The sequence below is a fragment of the Apis mellifera genome, linkage group LG5 (genome assembly GCF_003254395.2).
Source record: "Apis mellifera strain DH4 linkage group LG5, Amel_HAv3.1, whole genome shotgun sequence".
Taxonomy (NCBI): domain Eukaryota; kingdom Metazoa; phylum Arthropoda; class Insecta; order Hymenoptera; family Apidae; genus Apis; species Apis mellifera.
In genome coordinates this window covers 11382785-11408176 of record NC_037642.1, presented here as the reverse complement: position 1 = coordinate 11408176, position 25392 = coordinate 11382785, and the positions used below count along the sequence as shown (strand labels likewise).

The window sequence follows — 25392 nt, the reverse complement described above, 5'->3', positions numbered from 1 at the left end:
GACAGGAAAATTTTTCAAACATTGTCTTCATCTTTTATTTATTTTATTTGCTATAATAATATATTTTTTAAATTCTTTTAAAATGTATTCTGTACATATTTTTTATAAAGATTAAATTAATATTTAAAAATTTTTAACTCTTGAATTTTTATAAAAATTAATAATGATACAGTCCTGAATAAACGTTTTCCAAACGCATGCGTAGAAATTTTGTGTGTGTCACGTGTGTATGAATCGTATATCTATTTATGTATTATTATTATTCACTGTTATTTTTGGTAATACATTTTGGTAATATCATTTATTATTCATAATCTTGTGATTATTCAATGCAGACATATAAGCATTTATTAATTGTAAATTAAAATGGGCGAGAAGAAATTTAATTTTCGTTTAAATAAAACTAATGATTTAATAACAAACAAAAATTGCATTCTACCAATGAGGTTATGGGAAAGATTACAAATGAATGAATGGAATTTTATTTGTTTACTCTTTGTAATATCATTATCTATTGTTTTGGGAAAATTATATATAAATTATGGTAAGTGATATTGAAAGGAAAATAATACTTTATTCAAATCTTTGTTTTGTAAATTTAGCGTGTTTGTTAATAGACATTGCATGTGTTTATACTCTGTACATACATATCTTATACATTTGATTAAGCATAAGGAATGTATTGTTTGTAATAATTTTTTCAATATCTTCGTATTGACAAGCTTAAAATAATAATTTATGTTTTAATGGAATATTATACTTATGTAATAGAGTATCATTAAAATAAATTTGTGAATTTAATTTAATTTTTTTCATTTTTAATAGATTATGCTTTTTAAATTATATATTTGACATAATGATAAACATTTTTAATAATTTTAATTTTTAATAAGTTTAAAATTATAAAAACAAATTTTTATTGCTGCTTTGCATGTTGGATATATAGTATAGTTTTATATATAGTATTGTGAATATTGATATTTATATATCATCTCTTAGGTAGTATTTTAGAGCCACAAAATAGTATTAAATATATAGTATCAACAACATCTATATTTTCAAATATATCCAATATATTTGGTTTATTATATGTACCTGATATATCAGAATTCAATATAAAACAATTAACAGTTATAAATGAAAAATTTGTTAATAATAGTCAATACGATGATGTTGTAAATGTAATGATATTATTTTTTAAATCATATGGATGGCTAATAAGAGCAGCAATATGTGGTCTTATTATGATGGGTTTTACTTGGTTTATAATTTACAAAGATAGCAGTATTCCTGGAATCAATCCACCTACTCCTTTTAGTCCTTCTAAGCAAAGGTAAGTTGAAATTTAAAAAAATTTACTATCAAATTATTAAATAACACTATAACAATTAATTATGTGAATTTATATATGTGAATTTTTCTTCTGAAATTTTATTCTTTTCTAATTTTTTATATATTTTGTTTTTTTTTCAGATTTGCAAAGACATCAGGGATACAAATGAATTATTTGATTGGAATACTTAATGGTATATTAATTTTTGTCTACATGTGTCTTTAATATTTTAACATTCTTGAACAAAATAATGTTGATGAGGAATAATTTGAAATAATGTTTATATAATTTATAGAAGATTGTATAATATTGTATATATTTATTCATTATTAATATTCTTAATTATCTAACTATCATCATTAAAATTCTTAATTAATATTGTATCTAATTTAATAATTAATAAGTAAGATAAATAATTTATAATATATATGAATTTATAAATATTCTTGATAGAAAAAAGAGCAATTTTGTATATTAATATATAAAAAAATAATATTCTTAGATAATAACATTAAAATAAGAATAAATAACAAAATGAATTTTATATTTAAATTAATGTTAAAATTAAAATTAAAATTAAACAGGTTTATTTCAATAGTTTAAATTATAAAAAAATATAAATTCTAATTCTGTATAAGAAAAATAATTAAATGTGAATTGCAATATGTATTAACATTATAATATATAATATATATATAAAATAATGCATATTATTTTATAATATTTTATAATATACATTATTTTATATATAAAATTATAAAAAGTACAAAGTTAATGTATTATTACAAATCAACTATTTATGTTTAGTTATGTAACTATTAATTTCTTTATAATTTAAGACTGAAATTGTACATATAATATCTTTATTTATTGATAAAGTAAAATTAAGTTCAAAAAGTTAAACATCAAGTATTAAATGTGGTACCTTTTAACATTAATTATATTATGTGTATATACACATGTATATGTAAAACATATTATATTATTGTAAAATAATGTTAAGAATATTTTTTTAGTTGAAATTGTTGAAGAAATATTTGGAGAATATTAATAATTATTGTTATATTGTAACATCCTAATTTTAATATTAACAAAATAAATTAAATTTAAAATCTTTGTTATTATTTGTTATATTTTTAATCAATATATTAGTAAAAAAAAAAAATAAAGTTAATTAAATATTGAAAATTGAATTGAATTAGATATTGAAAATGATTTTTTAATGTATAAATTTTGTAAAACAAGTATGATAGATGAGAAAAGGATAGAGATAGAATTAAAATATAGGATTTGTTTATAAGGATTATTTATAAGAAAAATATTATAAATAAAATTCATAGACAAAAAATATATAGAGTAAGAAATGAACCATCAATGTTATTTTTTGAATACCAAAGATCTTTTCAAAAGCAACATAAAATAGGTAAAAATTTTTTAATATCTCTTAAATGTTATGAGAGATGGCGCAAATTATCATTTTCTATTCTAGTTTATTTTGTTTTTAAAAAATGTCATTGTTTCTTAAGTGATAATACTGACAGTTAATTTTTATTCTATCTTTATTCTTTTCCTATTATTTGCTATCCTTGCCTATGTGAATTTCATTTCAACTCTAGAGATGGCGTTCAATTTTTAATCTATTTCTATCCTTCTTCCTCTGTTATCTTACTTTTTTATCTATATTCAATCTGCAAAATTTATACATTCAAAAAACAGTTTCTATATTTCATTAATTTTATTGTCTTTTTAACCTATTGAAGAATCTGTTTGATTAGAGTCTTTTTAATCGAATTAAAAAAAAAATGTATTGAATGTCTATTCTCGGATTCCTCATCTCTTTTTATTAGTACCTTGTTTCCATCTGCGATAATTTATTTGATGATGTAATTTTGTATCAGAGCTGAGTTAAAATAAAACTGTATGTGATGTGATTAATGAAATATATTTAAAATCGAAAGTGAATATATTGTTTATTGTAACTTTAGAATTTTATTTTAATAAAATTATTTATATTTTTTTTTTCAATAAAAAAACTATTAATATAATACTAATAATATAAATTTCCGACTTGCATGGGATTGTCAAGTAGATACCATTCGATTCTGACATCTATTTAATTATTAAAAAGTGTTTTATATACATATACGTGAAAAAGTTAGTATAAAATAATAGAATTTTCTATTTCATCATTAAATAAGTGATAGTATGCCAATTTTAATTTTTCAATTAAAATTTTATTATTTTACTGGTGATTATATCTTATTTTTTCAGCTTCATACAATTTTTTTAGTTCAAAAATTAAAATAACGTGAATGATGGATCATCAAATATTTAAAATATACAATCAAGAAGATTTTAATAGAATTACAAAAGGAATTAAAGTAGCACAATGCATGCAATCACGATCGTCATCTGGTAATTATATGTAGAATATTCATTTTTAATTAAAATGTTATTTAATATGAATTTATGTTCGTATTAGAATGATTCTAATTGTAAAATTATTACTTTCACATTAAAATTAAGAACATTTATCAAATTTTATTTATTTATCATTTTCATTTATTTATCACATCATTCAAATTAATAAATTTATAACTTTCTTATAACTTTAAATATAAAAAACATATATACATTTGAGGTTACAATATCAATATATTTTTATAAAGTCGAGAATCTATAATATCTTATTTTTATTATGAAAATTTATAAAATGAAACAAATATTTTTTATATATTTTTATATTAGTTTCAGAAAATGAGAAATTGTTGAATCAACTTGATGATTTAGTTGTATCCGATTCTTTAAGTTGTTCATTTTGTAATACTATATTTGAAGATAAAGCACAACAAAGACTTCATTATAAATTAGATTGGCATCGATATAATTTAAAACAGCGTTTAAATGGATTAAAACCTATAAATGAAGATAAATTTAGCCTTCTTGCTGATGAAGGTATTAAAATTATTAATTCAATATGATAATTTATCACATTCAATATGAAAAGTATTGTATTATTAATATTATAGGTAACGTTTCAAGTTTATCTGGTAGTGATGTAGATTCTGAAAATGAAGATGAGACATATGTTTCGGAAGCTGGAATTTTACCTAGTGGACATTGTGAAAATAGAAATCTTATTAATAAGAATAAAAAAATTGAGAAAAAAGGAAAAAATATGGAATCAATTTCTGATAGTTCTGATACAGAATGTTGTGATGATATTATAAAAGAGAAAAAAACTGAAGATTTATTAGTCACTGCAAGTCGTCATTCAAAAGTTTTTTTTGAAAATGATGATGGAAATATATTTAGTATATACAGGTGTTTACTTCATAATAAAAAGGTCTGTTCATTTATAGTAATAGAGATATAGTTTTGTAAGTAACTTTCTCTGAGTATAGACATACTTGTCTATGATTTTATCTTGTAATTTAATCTACTTTATTAGAATCACTTGGCGTGTCTATACTTGCCAGATCAGGAGAGATGCAATTACATTTTAGGAAATTCCAGAAGTAGACAATGAGATGATTGCTCAGGCATTGGACAGTGGGAGGAAAACAACATGGACTGTTATCATGATTGGTGGAGGACATTTTGCTGCAGCTGTATTTCAAGGTATTAATATTAATATCTAAGAAAATATTCTGTATTGTTATGAATATTATCAATATATTTTTGTATTTTAGACGGAGAACCCATTGTACATAAAACATTTCATTCCTATACTGTACGAGCAAAACAAGGCTTTGCCCAAAGTTCACGTACAACAGCTAATCATGCAAAAAGTGCTGGAGCTAGTTTACGTCGTTATAATGAAGCATCTCTTCTTCAGGTATTTAGTTTATAAATTTAAATAAGAATTATTTTTATACTATATTTATTAATCTTTTTTCTTTTTCAGCATGTACAAGATATACTTGAATCGTGGTCATCTTATATTAATAATTCCTCTCTAATTTTATATAGAGCTGTTGGTCCATATAATCGAACTGTATTATTCGGAGGAAAAAATCCGCCTTTAGATAAGAATGACTTAAGATTAAGACCATTGCCTTTTCCTACTCGTAGAGCAACATTCAGTGAAGTTAAAAGAGTGTATGATATATTAAGTACAATGGAAATTTATGGTACGATATTAATATTGCTTCTAAATATTTCAATATGTTTACATTTATTTCATTAATGCTATATATATTATAGGTTCTGCAGCTGATTTTACAGATTCTTTTCCTATTTCACCTCGTCAACCTCTTAGAAAAAAATTATCAAAAACTGATGTTTCTGGGGAAATTCCAATAAAAACAGAAAATGAAGAAAATGATTCTAATGCTTCCAGTAATATCCGTAATACCCAAGATAATGACAAGAATAAAGTTCCTGCTCAACCATCTCCCGAAAGACAACATAGAAATTCTCGATCTTATATAGATAGAGCAAAACCAAGAAAAAGTCCATGCCGTCCTTTACCTGGTATAAAATTTAAAATATCATTATAAATATGTAATAAAATATGTATAATTATAAATAATTAATATAAAAATAAATTATTATTTGTAATCTTATCTTTCAGATATAGTTGCTAAGTTAGCACAATCATCTTCAGAATCAGAATTGGATAAAGTTGAAGAATTGGATAATCAAATAAATACTCCTAATGCTCCAATGGATGTTTCATTAATTCAACAAGAATTAGAAGTAGAATTTCATGAAAATTTACTCGCTTTTCAAGATACGGTACCAAGATATATGAAGAATAAAAAATCTCGTCGTCAGAAGAAAAAGACAAAAAAAGATGGTGAATTATTATTATATTCTTTTAATTATATTTCTTATGTCTATTAAAATATATTTTTTCAGAATATGTAATGAACGAAATGTTGGCCAATGCTAAAGTTAAATTATGGTCTGCATGTAAATTAGGTGATAATGAATTACTGACATCTGTTATTAAAGATTTATTAATTCAAGTAGAAAAAAATTTTGAATTAGAAGAACAAAATAAAGAAGATGTAACTATAAATTCTCATTCAATTATAAACAAAGATGATATAACAAAATTGGTAAATGATTCCAATGAAGATGGTAATACAATGCTACATTTAGCAGCCTTGGGTGGACACTTAAAATTAGTGTGGTATATCAATGTTAGCCTAACTTTTTTTTTATTTTATAGAACTTTTATCTAGTTATTCGATTTTAGGCAATTATTGGAAATTGGATCAGATCCTTGCAATAGAAATAAGAAATTGCAAACACCATATGCAGCGGCAAATGATAAGGAAACTAGAAATATTTTTAGAAGATTTATGGGCGCTAATCCCGATAAATTTAATTATAGCAAGGTATTTATTATTTATTTTTTTTTATTTATTAAAATTATTTTTATTTATCACTATTATAAACTGATACATATATCTATTATAAAGTCTCAAATACCTGGACCACTTACTGATGAAATAGAACACGAGGAATCGGAAAAAAAAAGACAACAAAGAAAAATAAAACGAGAAAAAGATAAATTGAAGAGAAAAGAATTTGAACTTAAAAAACAAGAAGAAGATGCGAAACAAAGATATCTTTGTCTCAGTGATAGAGAAAAAGTATATATTTTAAAAAATAATTATGAAATCTATAAATATTGTATTGATAAATTAAATGGCATGAATTTCTATTACAGAGAGCATTGGCTGCAGAACAACGCATTTTAAAACAAGGCTGTACTGTAGTTTCACGATGTTTTCAATGTGGTGTGGATATGGCAGGTCAGGTGCCTTTCGAATATAATTCTAATCGTTTCTGTTCTATGCCGTGCCTAAAAGAACACCGTCTTCGTAACAAAGTAATTATCTGATAGTTCTTACATTTACTATTTTAAATGTATTCTTCTACGAGTTGCTCTTATTTGTTCATCACATATAATTTTCGTCAATAGTGGAACTTTTTAAAAAATAATTAAATGATGATGATATAACGATTAAAATTTAAATATACTATGTTCATAATATATTATGTTCAAAATATATAAATTTAAAGTGCGTTATGTTTTGCAAATCTATGGTGCAAATCTATTTATTATATAATTCAGGTAAAATTTCTCGCATGTATTTTTCAAGTTTAAAAAAAAAAAGAAAAAAAAATTATAAATTATTTTAAAACTTATGAATTTGAATCATTTTTTCATTTGATAAAAATTAATTTGTAACGAGAGTGTTATTCAAAGTATGCAAAGATCTCATATTTCTTAAAAATTAAATATATTTTATATATTTTTCCCTTCGATTATATCTTTGGTATAACATCTTTAATCATATATTAAATGACATATAAAGGACTAACAATTTTACGATTACGATAACTTTCACGATAAGTTTCACATTCATGACCGTAATATTACATTCATACCGAGTTTAAGATATTATAACGTTACATCAATTGCGTTATGCTGTTATAATATCATAACATTGTAATACATATCAATATAATTATGTAATGTTCAAGCGAAATACAAATTTTTTGGAATATTTTTATGAGGCAAATATTTCGTTATATATATAAATGTAATAGGAATTTGAGATGAAATTCACGCGAATCTCATTGATGACTAGCATAGAAAAAAAATATAAATTTCTCGATACTTATATTATAAAACTGTAGGAATGTCGATAGTATGTTGATAAGAAAATGAACATTTCGTACAGTTTATGTATTTGATGTGATAATAACTAGTTAGACTATATTTTCTCTGATACATTTTCTTTCATTCACAGCAAGCATTAAAAAATTTTATATTTTAAATACGAATAATAGTGACAATAAAATATCAAACCATGTCCTGAATTTTACTAAAAATTTCTTAACTATATATCGCAATAAGTATTCAACAGAATTAATTCAAATATTTACAAGTTGTTTTAATTTTATTTTAATAAAAATAAAATTTCTCGTTTGAATGGAAATAATACATCGAGATCTAAAGATCATTACAAATATGATAATATGAGAAAATAAAATTTGGATCGGACATATCAGTTTACCTTATTTCGTTTCCAAGATGTTTAGGCTAATCAAATTGTTATCTAATACATATCCTTGACTGGTAACTAGAAAATATCAATTTTCATAAAATTCGTAGCATTTTATGCTTTAAGTACACAATATGAATTTTTTTCTTTAATCTCTCACCAATTTACAAATATCGTTATAAGTTAATCGGACAAAATTTCTTTGTTTCGTATTTCTATTACGCATTAGTATCGTTAGTTTTAATTTAAATGGACGTGGAATCATCGGAATCCGTATCCTCACATTCATCACCATATAGTCCGTGAATATTTCCATCGATCCAATTATTCTCTATCTTTACTTCATATCTGTTTTCTCGAGTTTTGTTAGAAGGAACAATTCTCACGTACGTGTTCTTCATATTTTTCAACTCGGATTGTATACCGGTGTTTCTCAGCATCGGGCTCCTCTCACCGCTGCTCACCGATTTCGAGCGAACTTTGTCCGTAATTTTCTCGCTTTCCATCGATTCCAAAGAGCTTTTCCTCCTGCTGTTCCTTCTGTTGGTTTTCTCCTTGTTGCTTGCCTGCATCTTTCTTCCTCCTTTCGGACTTTCGCTTTCCAAATATTTTCTAATCCATTTTGGGGTTTCGCTCGAATAAGATGATTTTTTTACATACTTCGGATTGGCCATTATCATTGGCACGTCCGTCTCGATCACCGTCGTGATCACCTGTTCATTTTCGTCGAAATTACTTTCCAAATATTTCTTCTTCGGTATCGCGGACATGCTTATCTTTCCAAATATCGAGCAACCGTCGTCGCCACTACTTTCGTACGTATACGAGTAATGCTTTTGAATGTGTTTAGGTTCGTCGACGATGTCGACAAGGGTTTCCGAATTCGAAATTTCGTTCTTTCGATTCTCTTCTTTCTCATCCTTTCTTCCAAATCTTTCCAATGCTTCCTCGAACAAATGCTTGGGCGATTTCCTTCCAAAATCGAGAGGCTTGATGGGAAGGATTATACTCTGTCTTAAATTGCCCGTGATACTGTGCCTTTGCCTCATCGGCGGGTCGAGCAATCGGCGTAGACTCGAATTTCTTATTTCAGGCACCGACATTCTCTCCCTGGTGGGGATAGGCGAGACCGATCTGTGAAGTTTGCTCCCTCTAAGCGTCGTTTGATCCTTCTGCGTCGTCGAGTCGACGGTCGTTATTTTACTCAACTCGGTCGATAACAATTCCCTCTCGCTCGGCGGTAATATCGGAGTGGTACTCGCGACGAGCACGCGTCCAAGGCCTTCTCTGGTGGGGCTTTTAACTTTACCTCCTGTTTGCTCCTCGATCTTAATTTGCTGGTGTTCGTTGATGGGCGAACTGGCGATCGGCAACAATCTCGACCGAGTTACGTCCTGATTACGCCCTGTCAATTGGCTGTCCAAACTGAACCTCTGCTTCGGTGTCCCGGCTATCAACAACTTGAGATCATTTTGCGTCTCGAGCTCGGGTATCGAAAATCTGTCCCTATTGAATTTCGTCGCGGCCGACTCTTTGAAATTTCTATACTTGGCGCCGATGTCCAATTGGGAGAGCCGTTCCCTCTGGCTGGCGTGCACCGCTGGCGAGAATCTTTTGTGCTTGACGGACGGCGGGGACGGGGAGTGGAAAACCATCGTTGGCAAATTGAGATCCTTGCCCGTGCTCAGACAGGGTTGGGATAATCTCTGTTGGCCGCGACCGGGATGATAATCGCCGATGACCAGAGTCGATTGGGAGAGGCGAGCGTCCCGTTTCGCGTCCTGGCGCAGAACGAGCCGCATCACGTCCGATTGGGACAGTCTCGCGGCTCCTTGATCCGTCCAACTTCCCCTCGAACTCCCGAGAACCCCTTGCACGCTTCTCGCCGACAATCTCTCTTCCTCGTTAATGCTGTTGTCCCCGGAAGCTGGTCTCAGGCTCGGGTACGAAAGTCTCGAGCTACGGTTCATCCCGGCAAAGTTGATGCCGCTGAAGCTCGAGTTCAACGTGGGCTGAGACATCCTGATGCGACGATCCCCTGACCTCTTCTCGTGGGATATCAGAAGGGTGGGCAGATTCGGTTGGGAGTAACGGCTACGTTGACTCGGCGAGTAACTCGGCGGGCAGGGGGTGGTCGACTGAGTGCCCTCGTACGTGGCCGTCGAGTCTTGGGACTCGATGCTCGACTGGGATTGGGGGGGTGGCTTGACGGGGGTGATGTGGAGATTTGGATGGGACAGTCGGTTTTTGCGACCCTGGGTGGGCTTCTTCAAGTGGTCGATGAGGTTCGGTTGCGAAAGGCGAATGTAAGGGGTGGGCGGTCGGTTCAGGTACCAGAGGTCCCGACGGGAATACGGCTCGCATCAAAGGGTACCCTCCTCTCGGAGACGACGTATGAAAACTGGTCGCACGTCCTCGAAGAACGAGGGCAAGTCCAGTTCCGCCGCACGAGCGATACCACCGTCCTTACATTCCAGCCAATACGTATCCATCAGTCCCTTTCCCTAAAAGAAAATTTTCTTACATAATTTTATATATGTATATATGTATATTTCTTGAATTGTTTACCTTAACGTCGACTAAACCACGGCGTACAATTTTGAAACCTCCCACCGCGTCCAAAGCCTTTTTCATTTCTAGACTGATGTGTATTCTCAGAGCTTCGTGCGAGATAAATAAAAGTTAATTAAATTATAGGAAAAATGAATAGGAATGTTGAAAGTCGATACCTTCTCCGGTTGATTCCATGCGACTGGCCGTATTCACGGTATCCCCAAAGAGGCAATAACGAGGCATCTTGCTGCCCACGATTCCAGCAACGACGGGCCCCGTATGGGCGCCGCTTCGTATCTGAAGCCGTTCCCCGGGCCTCTTCGGCACTTGGAACACGGACGAAGCCGCTAGGAGATCGAGGGCCATCGTTGCTATTTCGGACACGTGTTTGTCCCCTTCGAAATCATTGCTCTGGATTAAAATACATTGACAATTCGTGGAACAACAACGTGGATTGATATTTGATATTTTTTTTTACCGTTTCTAACGGGCAAACCGGACGCAACCATGTACGAGTCGCCGATCGTTTCAACTTTGTACACGTCGTAACATTCGATCCGAGCGTCGAACAATTTGTAGATCGAGTTGAGGAACGTGACAACCTATGGATGATGCGATAACTCGAAGTAAAAATAAAATCAGGAATTACGTTACGGATAGCAATGTAAGAAATTTTACTTCCAAGGGTGTATTCTCTGCGGCAATTTCCGTAAACCCGACAATGTCGCTAAAATATACGGTCACCGCCTCGTAATATTCAGCCGGAACCTGGAATGATTACAAATCAACGATACAACAATAGTTTTCGGAGCTTAGCTTAGCTTGATTACCTGTTGCGTTTGTTTCAATTGTTGAGCAACGCTCGGTGGCAACATTTGGAAAAGCAACGTGTCGCTTTTCCCCTTCTCTTGTTTCAGCTCCCGCGCTTTCTGCGCCAGGTTAGCTGCGTACATCTAAAATTTTCAAAAGCAACAAACTCTTAAAGATAATTTAAAACATAAATTCGCAATAGATTCAATCCAAGTATTTTTAAAAACTGCATCGAATAAATTATATTTTCACTTACTTGAATCGTCGCAACCGCGTTGCGTACTAGTATTATAATGATGGGAGAGACGACCAGCACCAGCACAACTATAGCTATCCCAGCGGCTTCTTTGTTGCTCGCGTCTTGCAGGGTCGAGTTCACGTAATCCCTGTTGAAGGTGTAATTATTTTCGAAAACTTTCAAAGAAGAGAGAATATTGCAATCGAATATTTACCTAATCATGTGACGTAACTCTTTCTGAAGTTTCCGCAGTTCGTCCACGTAAGTTGCCATTGAGTCGAAATAAGCGATCGCGTCTTCGACATTCGGCTCCCTCTTCCGGTTCTGGAGGATTTCGTCTCGTCTGTAACGCACGTTTTCCGAACAAACCTCTATCTCCCTTTTCGACGCATGTCTTTCCCTTTTAAATAATATTAGGTTGGCAACTAAGTAATTGCGGATTTCATTCATAGATGGCTTCAGTTGAATTTTTAGGTTTGCTGGTGTAGTCCAAATGTAAAACACATTTTATTATTTGATAGTTGGCAATTCAGCTGTCAATCAGTAAAAAAAATTTTTCGATCGATTGCGTAGTTTTCGTTTGGTGTTCGTTGAAAAATGGAAAATCAAAAGGAACATTATCGTCGTATTTTGCTTTTTTATTTCCGCAAAGGGAAAAATGCATCGCAAGCTCACAAAAAGTTATATGCTGTTTATGGCGACGAAGCCTTAAAAGAACGGCAGTGTCAAAATTGGTTTGACAAACGAAGACGAAAAACGCTCTAGTCGTCCAGTTGAAGTTGACGACGACCTAATCAAAGCGATAATCGATTCGGATCGTCACAGTACAACTCGTGAGATTGCGGAGAAGCTTCATGTATCGCATACATGCATTGAAAACCGCTTAAAACAACTTGGCTATGTTCGAAAACTCGATACATGGGTTCCTCACGAACTGAAAGAAAAGCATTTAACGCAACGCATTAACAGCTGCGATTTGCTAAAGAAACGTAATGAAAATGATCCATTTTTAAAACGACCGATAACTGGCGATGAAAAATGGGTTGTTTACAACAATATCAAGCGGAAAAGATGGTGGAGCAGGCCAAGATGGTGAACCAGCTCGAACAACATCAAAAGCTGGTATTCGTCGAAAGAAGGTTTTGTTATCAGTTTGGTGGGATTACAAAAGAATTGTCTATTTTGAACTCTTACCACCCAACCGAACGATCAATTCTGTTGTCTACGTTGAACAACTAACGAAATTAAACAATGCAGTTGAAGAAAAGCGGCCCGAATTGACAAATCGAAAAGGTGTTGTATTCCATCATGACAATGCAAGGCCACACACATCTTTGGTCACTCGGCAAAAATTATTGGAGCTTGGTTGGGATGTTTTGCCACATCCACCATATAGTCCTGACCTTGCACCATCCGATTACTTTTTGTTTCGATCTTTACAAAATTCCTCGAATGGTAAAAATTTCAATAATGATGATGATATCAAATCGTACCTGGTTCAGTTTTTTGCTAATAAAAACCACAAGTTTTATGAACGTGGGATTACGATGCTGCCTGAAAGATGGCAAAAGATCATTGATCAAAATGGGCAACACATTACAGAATAAAGTTATTTAGTTCCATGAAAAAATTGTCTTTGATTTTCTAAAAAAAAATCCGCAATTACTTAGTTGCCAACCTAATAATAACGTAACGTGCCTACCTGGATTTAATCCTGCCATAATCGGGCATGGTGCGGGTGAGCTCGGCGTAAAAATGCTTGAGAGAAGGCACGTATGTGAGAGAACCGTTGAGGAGATCGCGTCCAAGAGCTTCGTGGCGGACATAGCTGACGTAATTGTCCCCCAGAAGGATTCCACGCCCGAAGTAATTGATCCCGTAAACGGAAGCGATACCCAAACTCTCGATACTTCTCAGTAAATTTTTGAAAGCTATCAAATATCTGGAAAACGATTTATTCTCCACGTTTGTTGTATTTATGTATAATAAATTGTACGACAACTTGTGAAGAGGGAGGGAAAAAGAAAGGAGAGAAGAAAAGTTGACCCGAAGTTTGAAATTGATTTTTATTTTTAGAGAAGGTATAACTCGAGTTGCTTCACCAACTCTTCATCCCACTTTTCTCGGAAACTTTCTTTCTCTGTTAACTGAAAAATTGACTTACTCAAAACGAATCCACCGTCCAAGTTAACCATCTTCTCCTCTTTTCCCTCTCAAAATAAGAGATAATAGTAATACTTTTAAGAAAAAGGAAATATTATATTTCTTTCTCGTGAAAGACTCACCTCCAAACTCCGCTATTATCCGTTTCTTTGATCTGATTAGTCAGATGGTCTAGCATGGCCGCGTTCACGCTCGTGTACCATGTCATCACTTCGGTAATGCTGCTCTCTTCCGAACTTATCTTCTGCCTAAGAAACGAACAAACTTTGTACCTGCAAAGACCTCCGTTAAATCTCGTTGCTCGTATATCATAAAAATTGAATGATTGAACACATATTCCATTCCATTACAAAGTACGTGCTCTAAAAAGAAAGTAATAAGTGACGAATAACAATAATATCATAAGAATATATAACAAAAGGATTGCTGGATTGCTTTTCTTTCTCTTTTTATAAAATAGAAGAATTTGTTACGAATAATACTCTCTGAACAGAGAATCTTGTCGCAGGATATACTTGTATATATGATTCGAGTGATCAGATAGTAGATGAATTCATCGCATCGAGGCAGTTTTTAGTTAGATAGTCATAGAGCGACAAAGAGAAAGCAGAGGAGGGGTGGAAAGAGGGAGGCGGGTAGAGGGGTCTAAAAATATTGTCTACTGCTCCAAATGGGCGGTCACGCGCTCATGTGTGACAACCTCATCCATTGCTCATAAAGGTAGTTCGACAGAGAAGGCCGAGGCGCGACAGAGGCAAAATGACGTACGATTTCTTTGACAGGGAATTTATTACCGCTTCTTACGTTATTATTCCCATTCGACATTTTGATAAGACACGATTCATTGGAGGATTTCAATTACGCTTTCTTAAATTTTTTTCTTTTTTTTTAAATCGACACACACGTACGAAGCTTTGAATGTTTACGGACATGGAGATAATTGTTTTGTAAATTCTTTAAAAAAAATAATTCGAGGCTGCGCGAAACGAATATCATTAGAACGTTAATTGGCCGAAATGAAACGAGCGATAGAAGGTTGTTAAAACGTTGAAAATAATCAGCTAAATAGCCAGCGTTAATTAATTTAATTGGCGACCGATCGATCGAAGATTAATAAAACTCCGGGAATCGGCTTCTTTTTTTTCGATTGACACGCGTTCTTTCCTCCTTCCCGGTTTCTTATCTTTGTCAACCGTGCGGGTAATATCTTTCTGGGGGGATTGTTAGCTCCTTGTTACGGGTGTCCCCCCGCTGACAGAAACGCGTTCTATTATCCGACCTGTGCTCGTACGATGGCCAAAGGCAAAAACTACAAACCTTAGGGTCGATCAATGGATGAATTATTCTTGTGATAAAAGTGAGTAAAAATTTTATATATATTTTTCGATTGTACCTTCTTTTTTTTTCTTTGACAAATTTTCAGAAAATTTGAGAAGAGAGAAAAAAAGAAGAACGAAAATATGAATCGTGGGGATTCGAAAGGAACGATCCGTTTTACTTGACGGAAAATAAGTGTTCAAATGGAAATAACGCGTAGATGATATACACGTGCGGTCACGTAGATGAGAAATTTCCATTGCATTAACATGTCACCCTAGATAATTTATGCGGGAGGCATAACGTCCTTTAATTAGTATCGTTTGCCAGACGGATTAATAAAACGTCTAATACTAATATTCTAAAATTAATCCTTTTTAGGTTTATCTTTCATTGATATTTCGACGAGACGTCGTGTAATAAATTTTTTATTGAAAAGAATTTTCCTCTTTTATTTCGTTAACACAATCGAAATTATAATAATAATAATAATAATAATAATAATAATAATAATGACACTTGGACTCTTGGCCTTTATCGATTTAACGGATATTATGCGTAAAAGATGACACGTATAAAATTGAAGTCGGAATACGGATCGAGTAATTTTTGCATATATTTCCGATCAGAGAGACGTGTTAAATGTGATTCGAGGCGTTCGATGTAATAGACTCCCTTTTAAAATAAATTTGAGAAAGTGGAAAAATTAAATTTCCAATATACTGTTTACGCTCGTTACACTTTTACTATTTCGACGAGATGTAACGATAATCCGTCTCGGTCTTGGAAAAACCGGATCCTTGCCACTGTATTTTTATAATCGATCGATACGCCAAGACAAATACGACGACGACTATGCGCTATTATAAAAGCATACACCGTTTTACCATACCATATGTATCTCCTTTGCCGCGCCTTTCGGCTCTCCCTCTCTAATTAGACGATCGAGTCCACCGCCATTGGACCGTTGTCGCATCCGTATTAGAATAAATTTTAACATTTCTAATCTTCCGCTCTAATATAATTAATATTAATAAGCCGAAAATTTTTCGATCTTTCCTTTCTTCCGTTGCTATCGTTATATATTGTTAAAATTCACTCAACAATATTTTCTACGTAATAAATATCGGCTATTATGTATAAATTATAACATGCGTGGAAATGAACTGAGATACCGGGGAAAAGAAGAAAAAGTTTCTACATTATCGAGCGAGGAGAGATACGCGGAAGAAAAGAATCGTCCACTTCGAGGTTGAATGGAAATTCAACAAGTGTCGGAAGGAATATAGGATTCTGCCGTAACTTTCCATCCAATCCTCCAACACGAAAACGTGATTCGATATTATTTTATCTCTACTTTATCACGAGTAATTAATCTCCATTTCTAAAAACTTCTCAATCCAAATGATCCTCGTGTCGAAAAAAAGTCGTTTCGCAGAGCCAGGGATGAAGAAAATCGTGAATTACGTGAAAAAAAGAAGAGAAAGAAAGAAAGTTACAGTGACGAAGGGAAAGTCGTGATGCGTATGGTACAAGGTAAGTAAGCTCTGACGTCATTCATGGTGCACGATACACGTGGATTCCGAGCGTATGGAAGAGTGTATTTATCAATCGATCCGTTACCTGAAATCCTCGAGGCGTGCTTGAAAAGCCTCTTTGCTGACCACGTCATAGGCTTGCGTCTTGCTCTCATCCCTGGGCACCGAGACCAGGGGCCACGTAGTCATGTTATGAAGAGCTTGATCAGTTATGGCGAACCTCTGCGTCAAGTTTGACCTTGAACAAATGCAAGAGACCATGGCGTATTAGCCGTTACGTCGATAAATTGGCGGAGAAGGTTGGGCTTATTTATTCGTTCTAGCTCGCCACATTCACAAAGCCGAGACATTCTCGCTTCGCCTCGAAACAACGTTTCTCCACGAATTTATTTTTATTAACCCGGATTAAAAATTTCGTTAAATATTTTCAGAGACAGAGTTTCTCCCTTCCCCTTCCTCCTCCCCTTAGGAAGGGAGAATCGAAGCGGAAGGGTCAGGTCAATATCTCACGTTTCGCTGATCACGCGACTTTAATCGTTTACCTTGAATTTCCGAGTGTCGATAACCAAGAATCGAGATTTACTAATTTTCCCTCCGTTGCGATGATTTCATTGCAACGCGATTTTCACCTCGGATTAAACGATAAAACCCTGCCGCCCATCCGTTTTCATTGAGCCGCGCGTTAAAGGGTTTCTTCCCGTTTCAAAAGGAAGAGAGACGAGTCGTTTTCGTTACCGAGTCACGTTATATCGGGAGATCAAGCGATTTTAAAATTACCTGGGAAAAAAAAAAACAAAAAAACGGATACGTAACGCGTCTAATCTGCATTTCGAGTGAACAATGTGGGTTGCAACACGGGTTAGACCGTGCGACTCTGACCTTTGATATAACGAAAGAACGCTTTGAAAGGAAAAAAAGGTTACGTTACGTTACTCGTTTAATACCTTAGAGTGTTGCCATTGGTGTAAATAAAGAATGCAACCTCGGATCTTTCGAGCTGCATCCGCGTGACAACCTTCCCCAAATCAGTGGCGATTGTTACCTGTTACAAGAAATCCATGATTATGGAATTGTTTTTCGAATGAAAATGAAAAGAGGTTAAAACCTCTTTTTTTTATTGAAAATTATTATTGATCGAGTATAACAAAGTAAACGGATCGAATATTCCGTTAATTATTTTCACGAAACTTGTAAAAGGAGACGGAATTGATGGGAAGGACAAAGTGGACGCGATAGGATGGGTGAATATCTCCTAGTTACACTATCGTGCGGTCACTCCAACTTCTAAGTACCTAAATGGCCTTCTGTTATACTTGTGACGGTTCCATTACGTTTCATTCTCATACAGCATTCTAACAATTATGTGTCGGCCGTCGTGATGAAACGTTGTAAAAAGTAGTAGTAAAATATCGTCTCTCTCTTTTTTTTTATTTCACAAATTTAATTCACCAATATCGAAATTTCAATGATCGATGAACGTAAAATTGAATTAATCTCATTTTTCAATAATTTTTCAAATAACGATACACGTTGAATGTTGATGCTCGTTCGATTGGAATAAAATAATATCAGCTTCGCTCTAATATACACTTTATCCCAAAATTAATCGATTGAATCTTCGCAAGTTTTCGAAAAAACGAAAGTTTATACAGATTTAAAAAGAAAGAAAGAAATTTAACGTAGGGTATAATCGATATAATCATTCCATGGTAATTTAATTTTGACCAGCAACGGTTGGAAACGGCGTACTTTTAAAAGGCAAATTGAGTTTCTTCTTCGGTTTTTCCTATAGATTTTAATTATGGAGGGCGTGGCGGAGGAGCAACGGGTATAAAACTCTCGACACGCTTAGCAGAAGGACGGGACGGCAAACACGGACGGGAGGAATAGCGAGGACAGGCAAGGAGGAGAATACGTCCATTCTTTTCCACGGTGGCGTGCCAACCGTGCTCGTCAAACAAGTATAACTCGAGATCGAACGGTGCACTCGAGAGACTGCACCCTCGTTTCGATCAATTTCGATCTACCACCCTCTCCCTCCCTCCCTCCCTCCTTATCAACCCTTCTGAACGTACGCTACAATAATAATCATCCGCAAATGGAGCGAGCGACACTATTTCATTCCGGTATGGAAATTTTCTTGGACTCGAGCAAGACTTGGTCTGAGAGCGGTATATTCAGGCACTTGTTGTCCGTTCCAATTTCCCTTCACAATTATATATTAGAGGATGATCGAGGATCTCGAATTGTTCGAGACAAAATCTTGGAGAACGAAGGCGGAGATTGGAAACTCGAAATACCGGAAACGATTCGAAAACGATTCGACGTACGTCGCGAGTACGTTGATGAATTTAGAGGTTTGGGTGTAAAGTGAAAAAAGAATCGTCGAAAGCTGCTCCCGTGAATTTCTCCTCCCAATCGGAGAGAGAGAGAGAATTCCATTCTATTTTCGAGGATCGATCGCTTTGCAACAATATATGATACCGTAGATGAAGAACGCATTGTGAAGAACTTGGACGCAACATCGAAACAATATCGATGTATCTTTGTCGATGACCAATGCATTGTGCCGTGATGGAATGAGTTATTGCTTAGTTATTTACACCACATGGAATGAAAAATATCATCTTTAATCGAATTTATCAACGTTATAGATTTATCACAATTCGTTAAATTCGTTAAAGTCGGATCGAGTCTCGTCAAAATTTAGCGTGCCCGATATTAAGAGAAGCGACTGTACATTAAAGAAGGCATTGAACTGGAAAATGAAGAAATCGAGGTCAAGCATAAAATATAACCGATTTAGTAATCATCGTGTACTTCGTAATAGCAAATCGTTTTTTCTCTCGTTAAAAAGAGCGATAAATAAAAAAATACCAAATTACATTACATCGACGATTTATTTCTTTCCCTTTTAATTAAAATCTTGATAATCGCACAGTGATACGATTTAACGTATAATCAAGTTTAGAAGGAAAAAGTGAGAAAAATTATCCATAGATAAAATCATTATAAATCATCGATCAAAGCGAATCAAAATACACAATCGAAGAAATGCGTAGGTGTGGCACATGTTTACTCGCTCCTTTCGCATAGTTCATCGATCGATTATCGCTGAATTGCACGTTTATTTATCGCGAACCAGAAAAAAAAAACTTTATTTTTAGAAATTTCACTCGATCGACAGAGAATCGAAATAAATGGAAAACGTTACCTGCGTTTCGATGTCGGAGACCTCCTGCCGATAGATCAAGATATCGTGGAGGGTGTTGGCCGTTTGGACGATCAACGCCAGGATCGGTATGAACGGGAGAACCAACATCTGCAGCAACTGAATTCGACGTCCGCGGCGGTGAGCCGGATCCGTGGCACGTGCCCAGCAGGATTTCTTTCGGTTCGTCTTGGTCGCCGAGACATCGTCCGACGAGAGACTCCTCACCGAGCTCACTTCCGCCACGCACGAGCCATTACGCGGTGACATGCTGAAATAATTCCATTCTCCTGAATTTTTTTCGAGGACTGCTTACCTGCGCAACGAACTCTTAATCCGAGATTGCATCTCGTTGTCAACGATGCGTTTCTAATATTCGAATTTTTATTTCGATAGAATATACCGATGATGGTAAACTGGTTACATACACACACATAAATATAAAGCATGCGTGTACATTGAATAGAAAGGCGAGGAGAAGCTCTTTTAATTAAACTATGCGAGCTATTTTGCACTTAACTGCATTAAAGGGAGAGTATTTAGTTTTAAGTAAATAATATAGCGGCATGCGAAAGTGATTTTCTTTTTTGATTTAAGAGTATGAAACATACTCGTACATATATATATATATAGGAGTGTAATATTATTTTTCAGGGTTAGGTTGGAAATATAAAACTAGTAAAAAATTTAATACGTAACGAGATATGTAGACGATACTTCAATCTACCGCGGTAGTTTTCCATCCATTGAACACACGGCGATACCGCGCGTATTCATGATTTTCCGATGCCACGGGTTTCCCTTTGTCTCCCTTCCATTCACCAGGGAAATTAAATAATCGAGCAAACGAGTAATGAACGGGCAAGGCCTCGGGAAGAAAAGGAAAGCCTTTGACATCGATCTCGCGCGCGAGAAATTCCTTTGACCACGCACGTGTTTTTCTTCTTACGCGTAATGAAAGAAGATTAAACGTCCGAGGAAGGGATTGGACAAACAAATCGGTCAATCGTTGAATAGCGGTTGATTTTCAGGTGTAATTTTAAACGCAAATTAGTAAGCGCGTTCACTTTCTTCTTCTTCTTCTTCGTTTTCTTTCCATTGAAATCCTTGCAATTGCGATCTTTTCTTTTCTTTTCCCTCGAAAACGATTAATCGAAAAAAAAACGAATAAGGAAGAGAACAAAGTTTCTTTGCAATTTGTATCCTCAAACGTCTTAGAAATTAAATTAATCCGGAAAATAACATTTCCTATTTAAGTTTAATAGAACGGGAACGCTTGAGAGGAGGCGCTCGCCTACAGCTGACTTCCGTAAACCGCAGGCCAAACAAAATGATCATTGGTGACGCGCGTTGCCTGTTGTTCTCCGAACACCGAGTAATAATAATCTCGCGACAATCGAGTTTAAGATCCCTAAACTTTCGTTCATTCAACGAGATCTGCCTTGAAAAAGTTTTTTTTACAACGACATATTCATTTCGTTTGATCTGAACAAATTATAAGAACGATTTGTATCTCTCCCTTGAAAGAAGATACGCCGGAAGGTGGCAATTAATTGCAGGCTCGTTATCGAGTATCTCAGATGATACACACTTGATAAAATTGGATATATTCCAACAAACGAGTGCATCGTCTATTAATCCGACTGTATCACGCGATATACTTGTCGAGGGATTCGAGGAAAGTCGAATGGCCATGACACGGCGCACGTTTAATGAAAAACAAAAAGGTTCGATGCCGGGGAAACGAGGAATGCTAGGAATGGGAGGAATTTTTAATTCAAAGAAAAGAAAAAAAATAAACATTAAGAAAAGAAACGAGATCGCTTTTAGATTTCGGGAACACATAGGAACCTGTAAAATCATTCGCGAGTTCGAACGAATTCCAAAGATTCCCATTCTTGTTGAAATTGGCGTGGCGGCAAACTCGATTTACGTGCGTGAATTTACGTCGGTTAATATCCTCCGCCTCGAGAAAGAAACTGGAAAAAAAGATAAAACGAAAGGTTTCTCCCTTTAAGAACGTGGGCATTGCACGTAGACGTGCACGTGTGCGACGAGGCTTTTTCTCTTTCAACCCCTGGTTGTTGTTGTTGTTGTCCCGCTCGGACGATCGGAATAACAGCACGCTAGTCGAGAGAGAGCAAGCTGCAATTAATGAACCGCAGAGAAGCAAGCTGTCCCATACTTAACCCGCCATTAGATTATGCATCGTTACTGGTAGTGGTTTATTGCCGTGTTGCCTTGCACACGATGCAAAGGGACTCCACGAGGAACCACGTCACGGCATCTACCCGGAACCGCACCTTTGTAATTGCGTGTGCATCGTGTCACAGATTTCGCTATAAGCGAAAAACCTCTTCGAACGATTTACCTTCTCTTTCCATATTTTTACAATCTTGGAACGTTCTTTCGAATTTCGGATAAAAGATTCGTGGAAAATGTGAAATTAAAAAATACGAATAAATTCGGAAATCTGTAAGAAGATTCAAAAATCGTTCGATACTATTGTATTATAATGAAATATATACGTTTAAAAAGCCGTATAATCGCCATTAACAATGATTCTTCCATCGCTGAAAGAAAGTTTAGAGAGTGGAATGAATGTATTAAGCGACGTTCTTGGCTTTATTCTTTGGCGAGAAGAGGTCGGAGAAGGCGAAATTATAAAAGCAGGATTTCCATAAAGCGTGTATCGTTCATTTGTGAACGAGTGAAAAGATTAATGCGTTTAACGAACGAGACGCCAAAATTCAGGAAAATAAATCGTACGAGAAGATGATAACTTTCGTGATCGTGAAATGTTTGTTTAATCCTGGAACGTAAATAAGATGGAATAATCGCTGAATTGAAGGGCGACTCCTGAAACTCGATGATGAGAAGCTCGAGGCGGAAATGCACGATTTCTGGAAAGCTAGAGGAAATGAAAAAAAGCACAAAGTATCCAGGGGATGCATCGATGAAGAGTATCGTGTGGCTACCCAATATCGCATGCAAACCGATATACTCACTCGTTTTGTATGGTGAGCATGACTGCAGGGGCTGTTACGGTGTCCACCCTCACCTCGCGCGATCTCTCGCGATTCGATGGATCCGACTTGAGGCCTGAATGACTTAGGTACAACCAGGCGTATTATCTCATAGAGGAGGCTGCTCTCTCTGTCCATTCAGTCTCGATATAAAGATGTGCGCGGGGAAGGGGCTACTATCAAACCATCTCAATAGCAACGACTACAAATAATCTACGAGCTGCAATCTTACGTGTGTATACGTACGTTGCACATCCCTGCCTCATGGCTACGACTAAACATTATCGGATCATCGTCTTTTTCATTTCAAATGATTCCCTTTCGCCTCTTTCGTATTTCAAGTACAATTGATCGATCGATCATTGTCATTATTCATTTCCGTTGAATGTTATTAATTTTCCTTCTCCTTTCTTCTTCTTCTTCTTCTTTTTCTTTCAATTTCTCTTTCTTCCTCTTTTTATATGATAATGATTTTAAAGAAAAATAATTCGATACGAATTTGTATCATTCTTAAAAGAAATTATTTTCAATCCGAGTCAAGTGTAATTAAGTTACATTTTGGAGTTTAATTGTAATCTTGGAATAAAAAATTATTGCAGCTTTTTATTTTTTTATGTTATACAGAATGGAAACAAGAAATAGATAAAAATGATTATAATTGCATTTTTTTTATTGCAATTATAATTCACCAAAATATTGTAACCGCGAAAGAATTTCGTGAAAGAAATTTTTACAAGATGGATAAAAGTAAGGAAAAATGTTTCGTAAACATGAACAAGGAATATTTTGATCTATAGTACGTAAATTTCTAAAATCCAGTTGGAAATCGACAATTATATTTAAATTAATTGCATGCTACAAAGAAAGGAAAAAAAAAAGGATGACGAAATAATGGTTACATTAATGTTGAAAAAAGATGCGTGTGGAAAAAAATTGGGAAAAAATTGCATGCTGGTTTCTATCCGCGAATAAATTCGTTGCAAAGAGATAAAAGTGTCAATACGAGCAACCACGAACAACCGGCGTACGTCAATAGAGAAAATTGCTCTTACGCGTGTTTAAACGAGGACCACGAGATACACGTGGTTGAAATCACGAGGACGTTCCTCTCTCGCGGTTAAAACTCTTCTTCTCCTTCACTCTTTCTCTCTGTTTACGTTTCGTTTTCTTCCTCCACAATATCTTTGTCCTTATTCCTCGTTTATCACACGGATACACCAGTATGCATTTAACGGTGCTTCCTTTTCTTCGATCTCAATCGATAATTTTTCAATAATTATTCTATTAATCATTTACTTAATTATATTTATTTTAATCATTTTTCTTAATATTTAATTATATTTTAAAAATCTCTTAATCAAAATTTTTTATTTTTCTTGTTCTTTCTTTTTCCCCCCTTTTTCCCTTCTTACTTTAATCCAAGAATATTAAATATAAATATTTTCTTAAATTAATGTTTCTATTTACTTTTTTTCAAATATTTACGATATTTTATTACGATTAAAAGTTTCTTTTTCTATTTTAGACGTTAGACAAATGTATAAATATGTGATATTCAACGCGATTTAGGACCGAAAAAACGGTAGAGAAATCAAAACAACAAACAGGTGTTTTCGCATGGAATGCGCGACCGCATACTGACGATACGATCCAGGAACGTTGACTAGTACTCGCGATAGATTTCTCGCTGTCCAATGCGCATCCACAACCCTACACCGAACATCGACATATGCCAACCCTCTTTTCAATTTTTCACATCGCATCATTTTGACATTTAATTGAAACAAATTATATTATAAATTATCTTGCAAATTTATTTTGTTAAGAGTAGTATATAAAATAATAGTATAGAAAATAAAAGATAAGATATACCGTTTTTTAAACTTTGAATTTCATCATTATTATTAAATATTTACTTATTTAATAGATATATAACGCATAAAACATCATGCAAAGAAATACATTAAAAAGTATCTAAAATGCATAATTTTTTCTTTGTTTATAAAAAAAATGTACAAAGAGAAAAATTTATTTGCAAGATAATGTAATTATTAATAACAAATTTCATTGAATTATTAATGATTATAAAGTTATTTGGATTCTTTTTGATGCGCGCGTATATTTGATTACTTGAATATAAGTGCATCGTGTTGCCATCTCTGAAGAGAACTATAA

The 25392-nt window shown here is 34.0% G+C and overlaps 3 protein-coding genes across 8 annotated transcripts; 2 read left to right on the top strand and 1 right to left on the bottom strand.

Annotated features, from left to right (window-relative positions):
• The first annotated feature begins 213 nt into the window (after positions 1 to 213).
• Positions 214 to 1691, top strand: LOC102654567. The gene is made up of 3 exons (XM_006567644.3): positions 214 to 544; positions 1000 to 1333; positions 1474 to 1691. Exons 1-3 carry the CDS (start codon positions 367 to 369, stop codon positions 1556 to 1558), a joined length of 597 nt encoding a protein of 198 aa, XP_006567707.1. The 5' UTR covers positions 214 to 366; the 3' UTR covers positions 1559 to 1691.
• Positions 1692 to 3049: 1358 nt separating this feature from the next.
• LOC409046 (ankyrin repeat and zinc finger domain-containing protein 1) lies at positions 3050 to 7476 on the top strand. The gene is made up of 13 exons (XM_006567646.3): positions 3050 to 3487; positions 3605 to 3748; positions 4082 to 4288; positions 4363 to 4679; positions 4840 to 4954; positions 5026 to 5171; positions 5241 to 5466; positions 5540 to 5809; positions 5910 to 6134; positions 6197 to 6473; positions 6540 to 6681; positions 6766 to 6939; positions 7017 to 7476. Exons 2-13 carry the CDS (start codon positions 3646 to 3648, stop codon positions 7188 to 7190), a joined length of 2376 nt encoding a protein of 791 aa, XP_006567709.1. The 5' UTR covers positions 3050 to 3487; positions 3605 to 3645; the 3' UTR covers positions 7191 to 7476.
• A 142-nt stretch (positions 7477 to 7618) lies between these two features.
• On the bottom strand, positions 7619 to 24900 carry LOC100576683. Of its 6 annotated transcripts, XM_026440983.1 has the most exons (17): positions 24270 to 24898; positions 23464 to 23793; positions 23200 to 23393; positions 20195 to 20462; positions 17925 to 18022; positions 17066 to 17218; positions 14248 to 14373; positions 13665 to 13904; positions 12177 to 12305; positions 11981 to 12110; positions 11745 to 11867; positions 11593 to 11682; positions 11393 to 11516; positions 11091 to 11309; positions 10930 to 11021; positions 10739 to 10865; positions 7619 to 10618 (listed from the first exon to the last, which is right to left on the bottom strand). In XM_026440983.1, the coding sequence occupies exons 3-17, from the start codon at positions 23217 to 23219 to the stop codon at positions 8607 to 8609; spliced, it is 3951 nt and encodes a 1316-aa protein (XP_026296768.1). In that variant the 5' UTR covers positions 23220 to 23393; positions 23464 to 23793; positions 24270 to 24898; the 3' UTR covers positions 7619 to 8606. The 6 variants fall into 6 exon arrangements, with proteins under 6 accessions (XP_026296768.1, XP_026296763.1, XP_026296766.1 ...); XM_026440978.1 differs by having other exon boundaries at positions 10587 to 10865; positions 14248 to 14397; positions 24270 to 24900; XM_026440981.1 differs by having other exon boundaries at positions 10587 to 10865; positions 14248 to 14397; positions 23200 to 23390; positions 24270 to 24900.
• Positions 24901 to 25392: the final 492 nt, after the last annotated feature.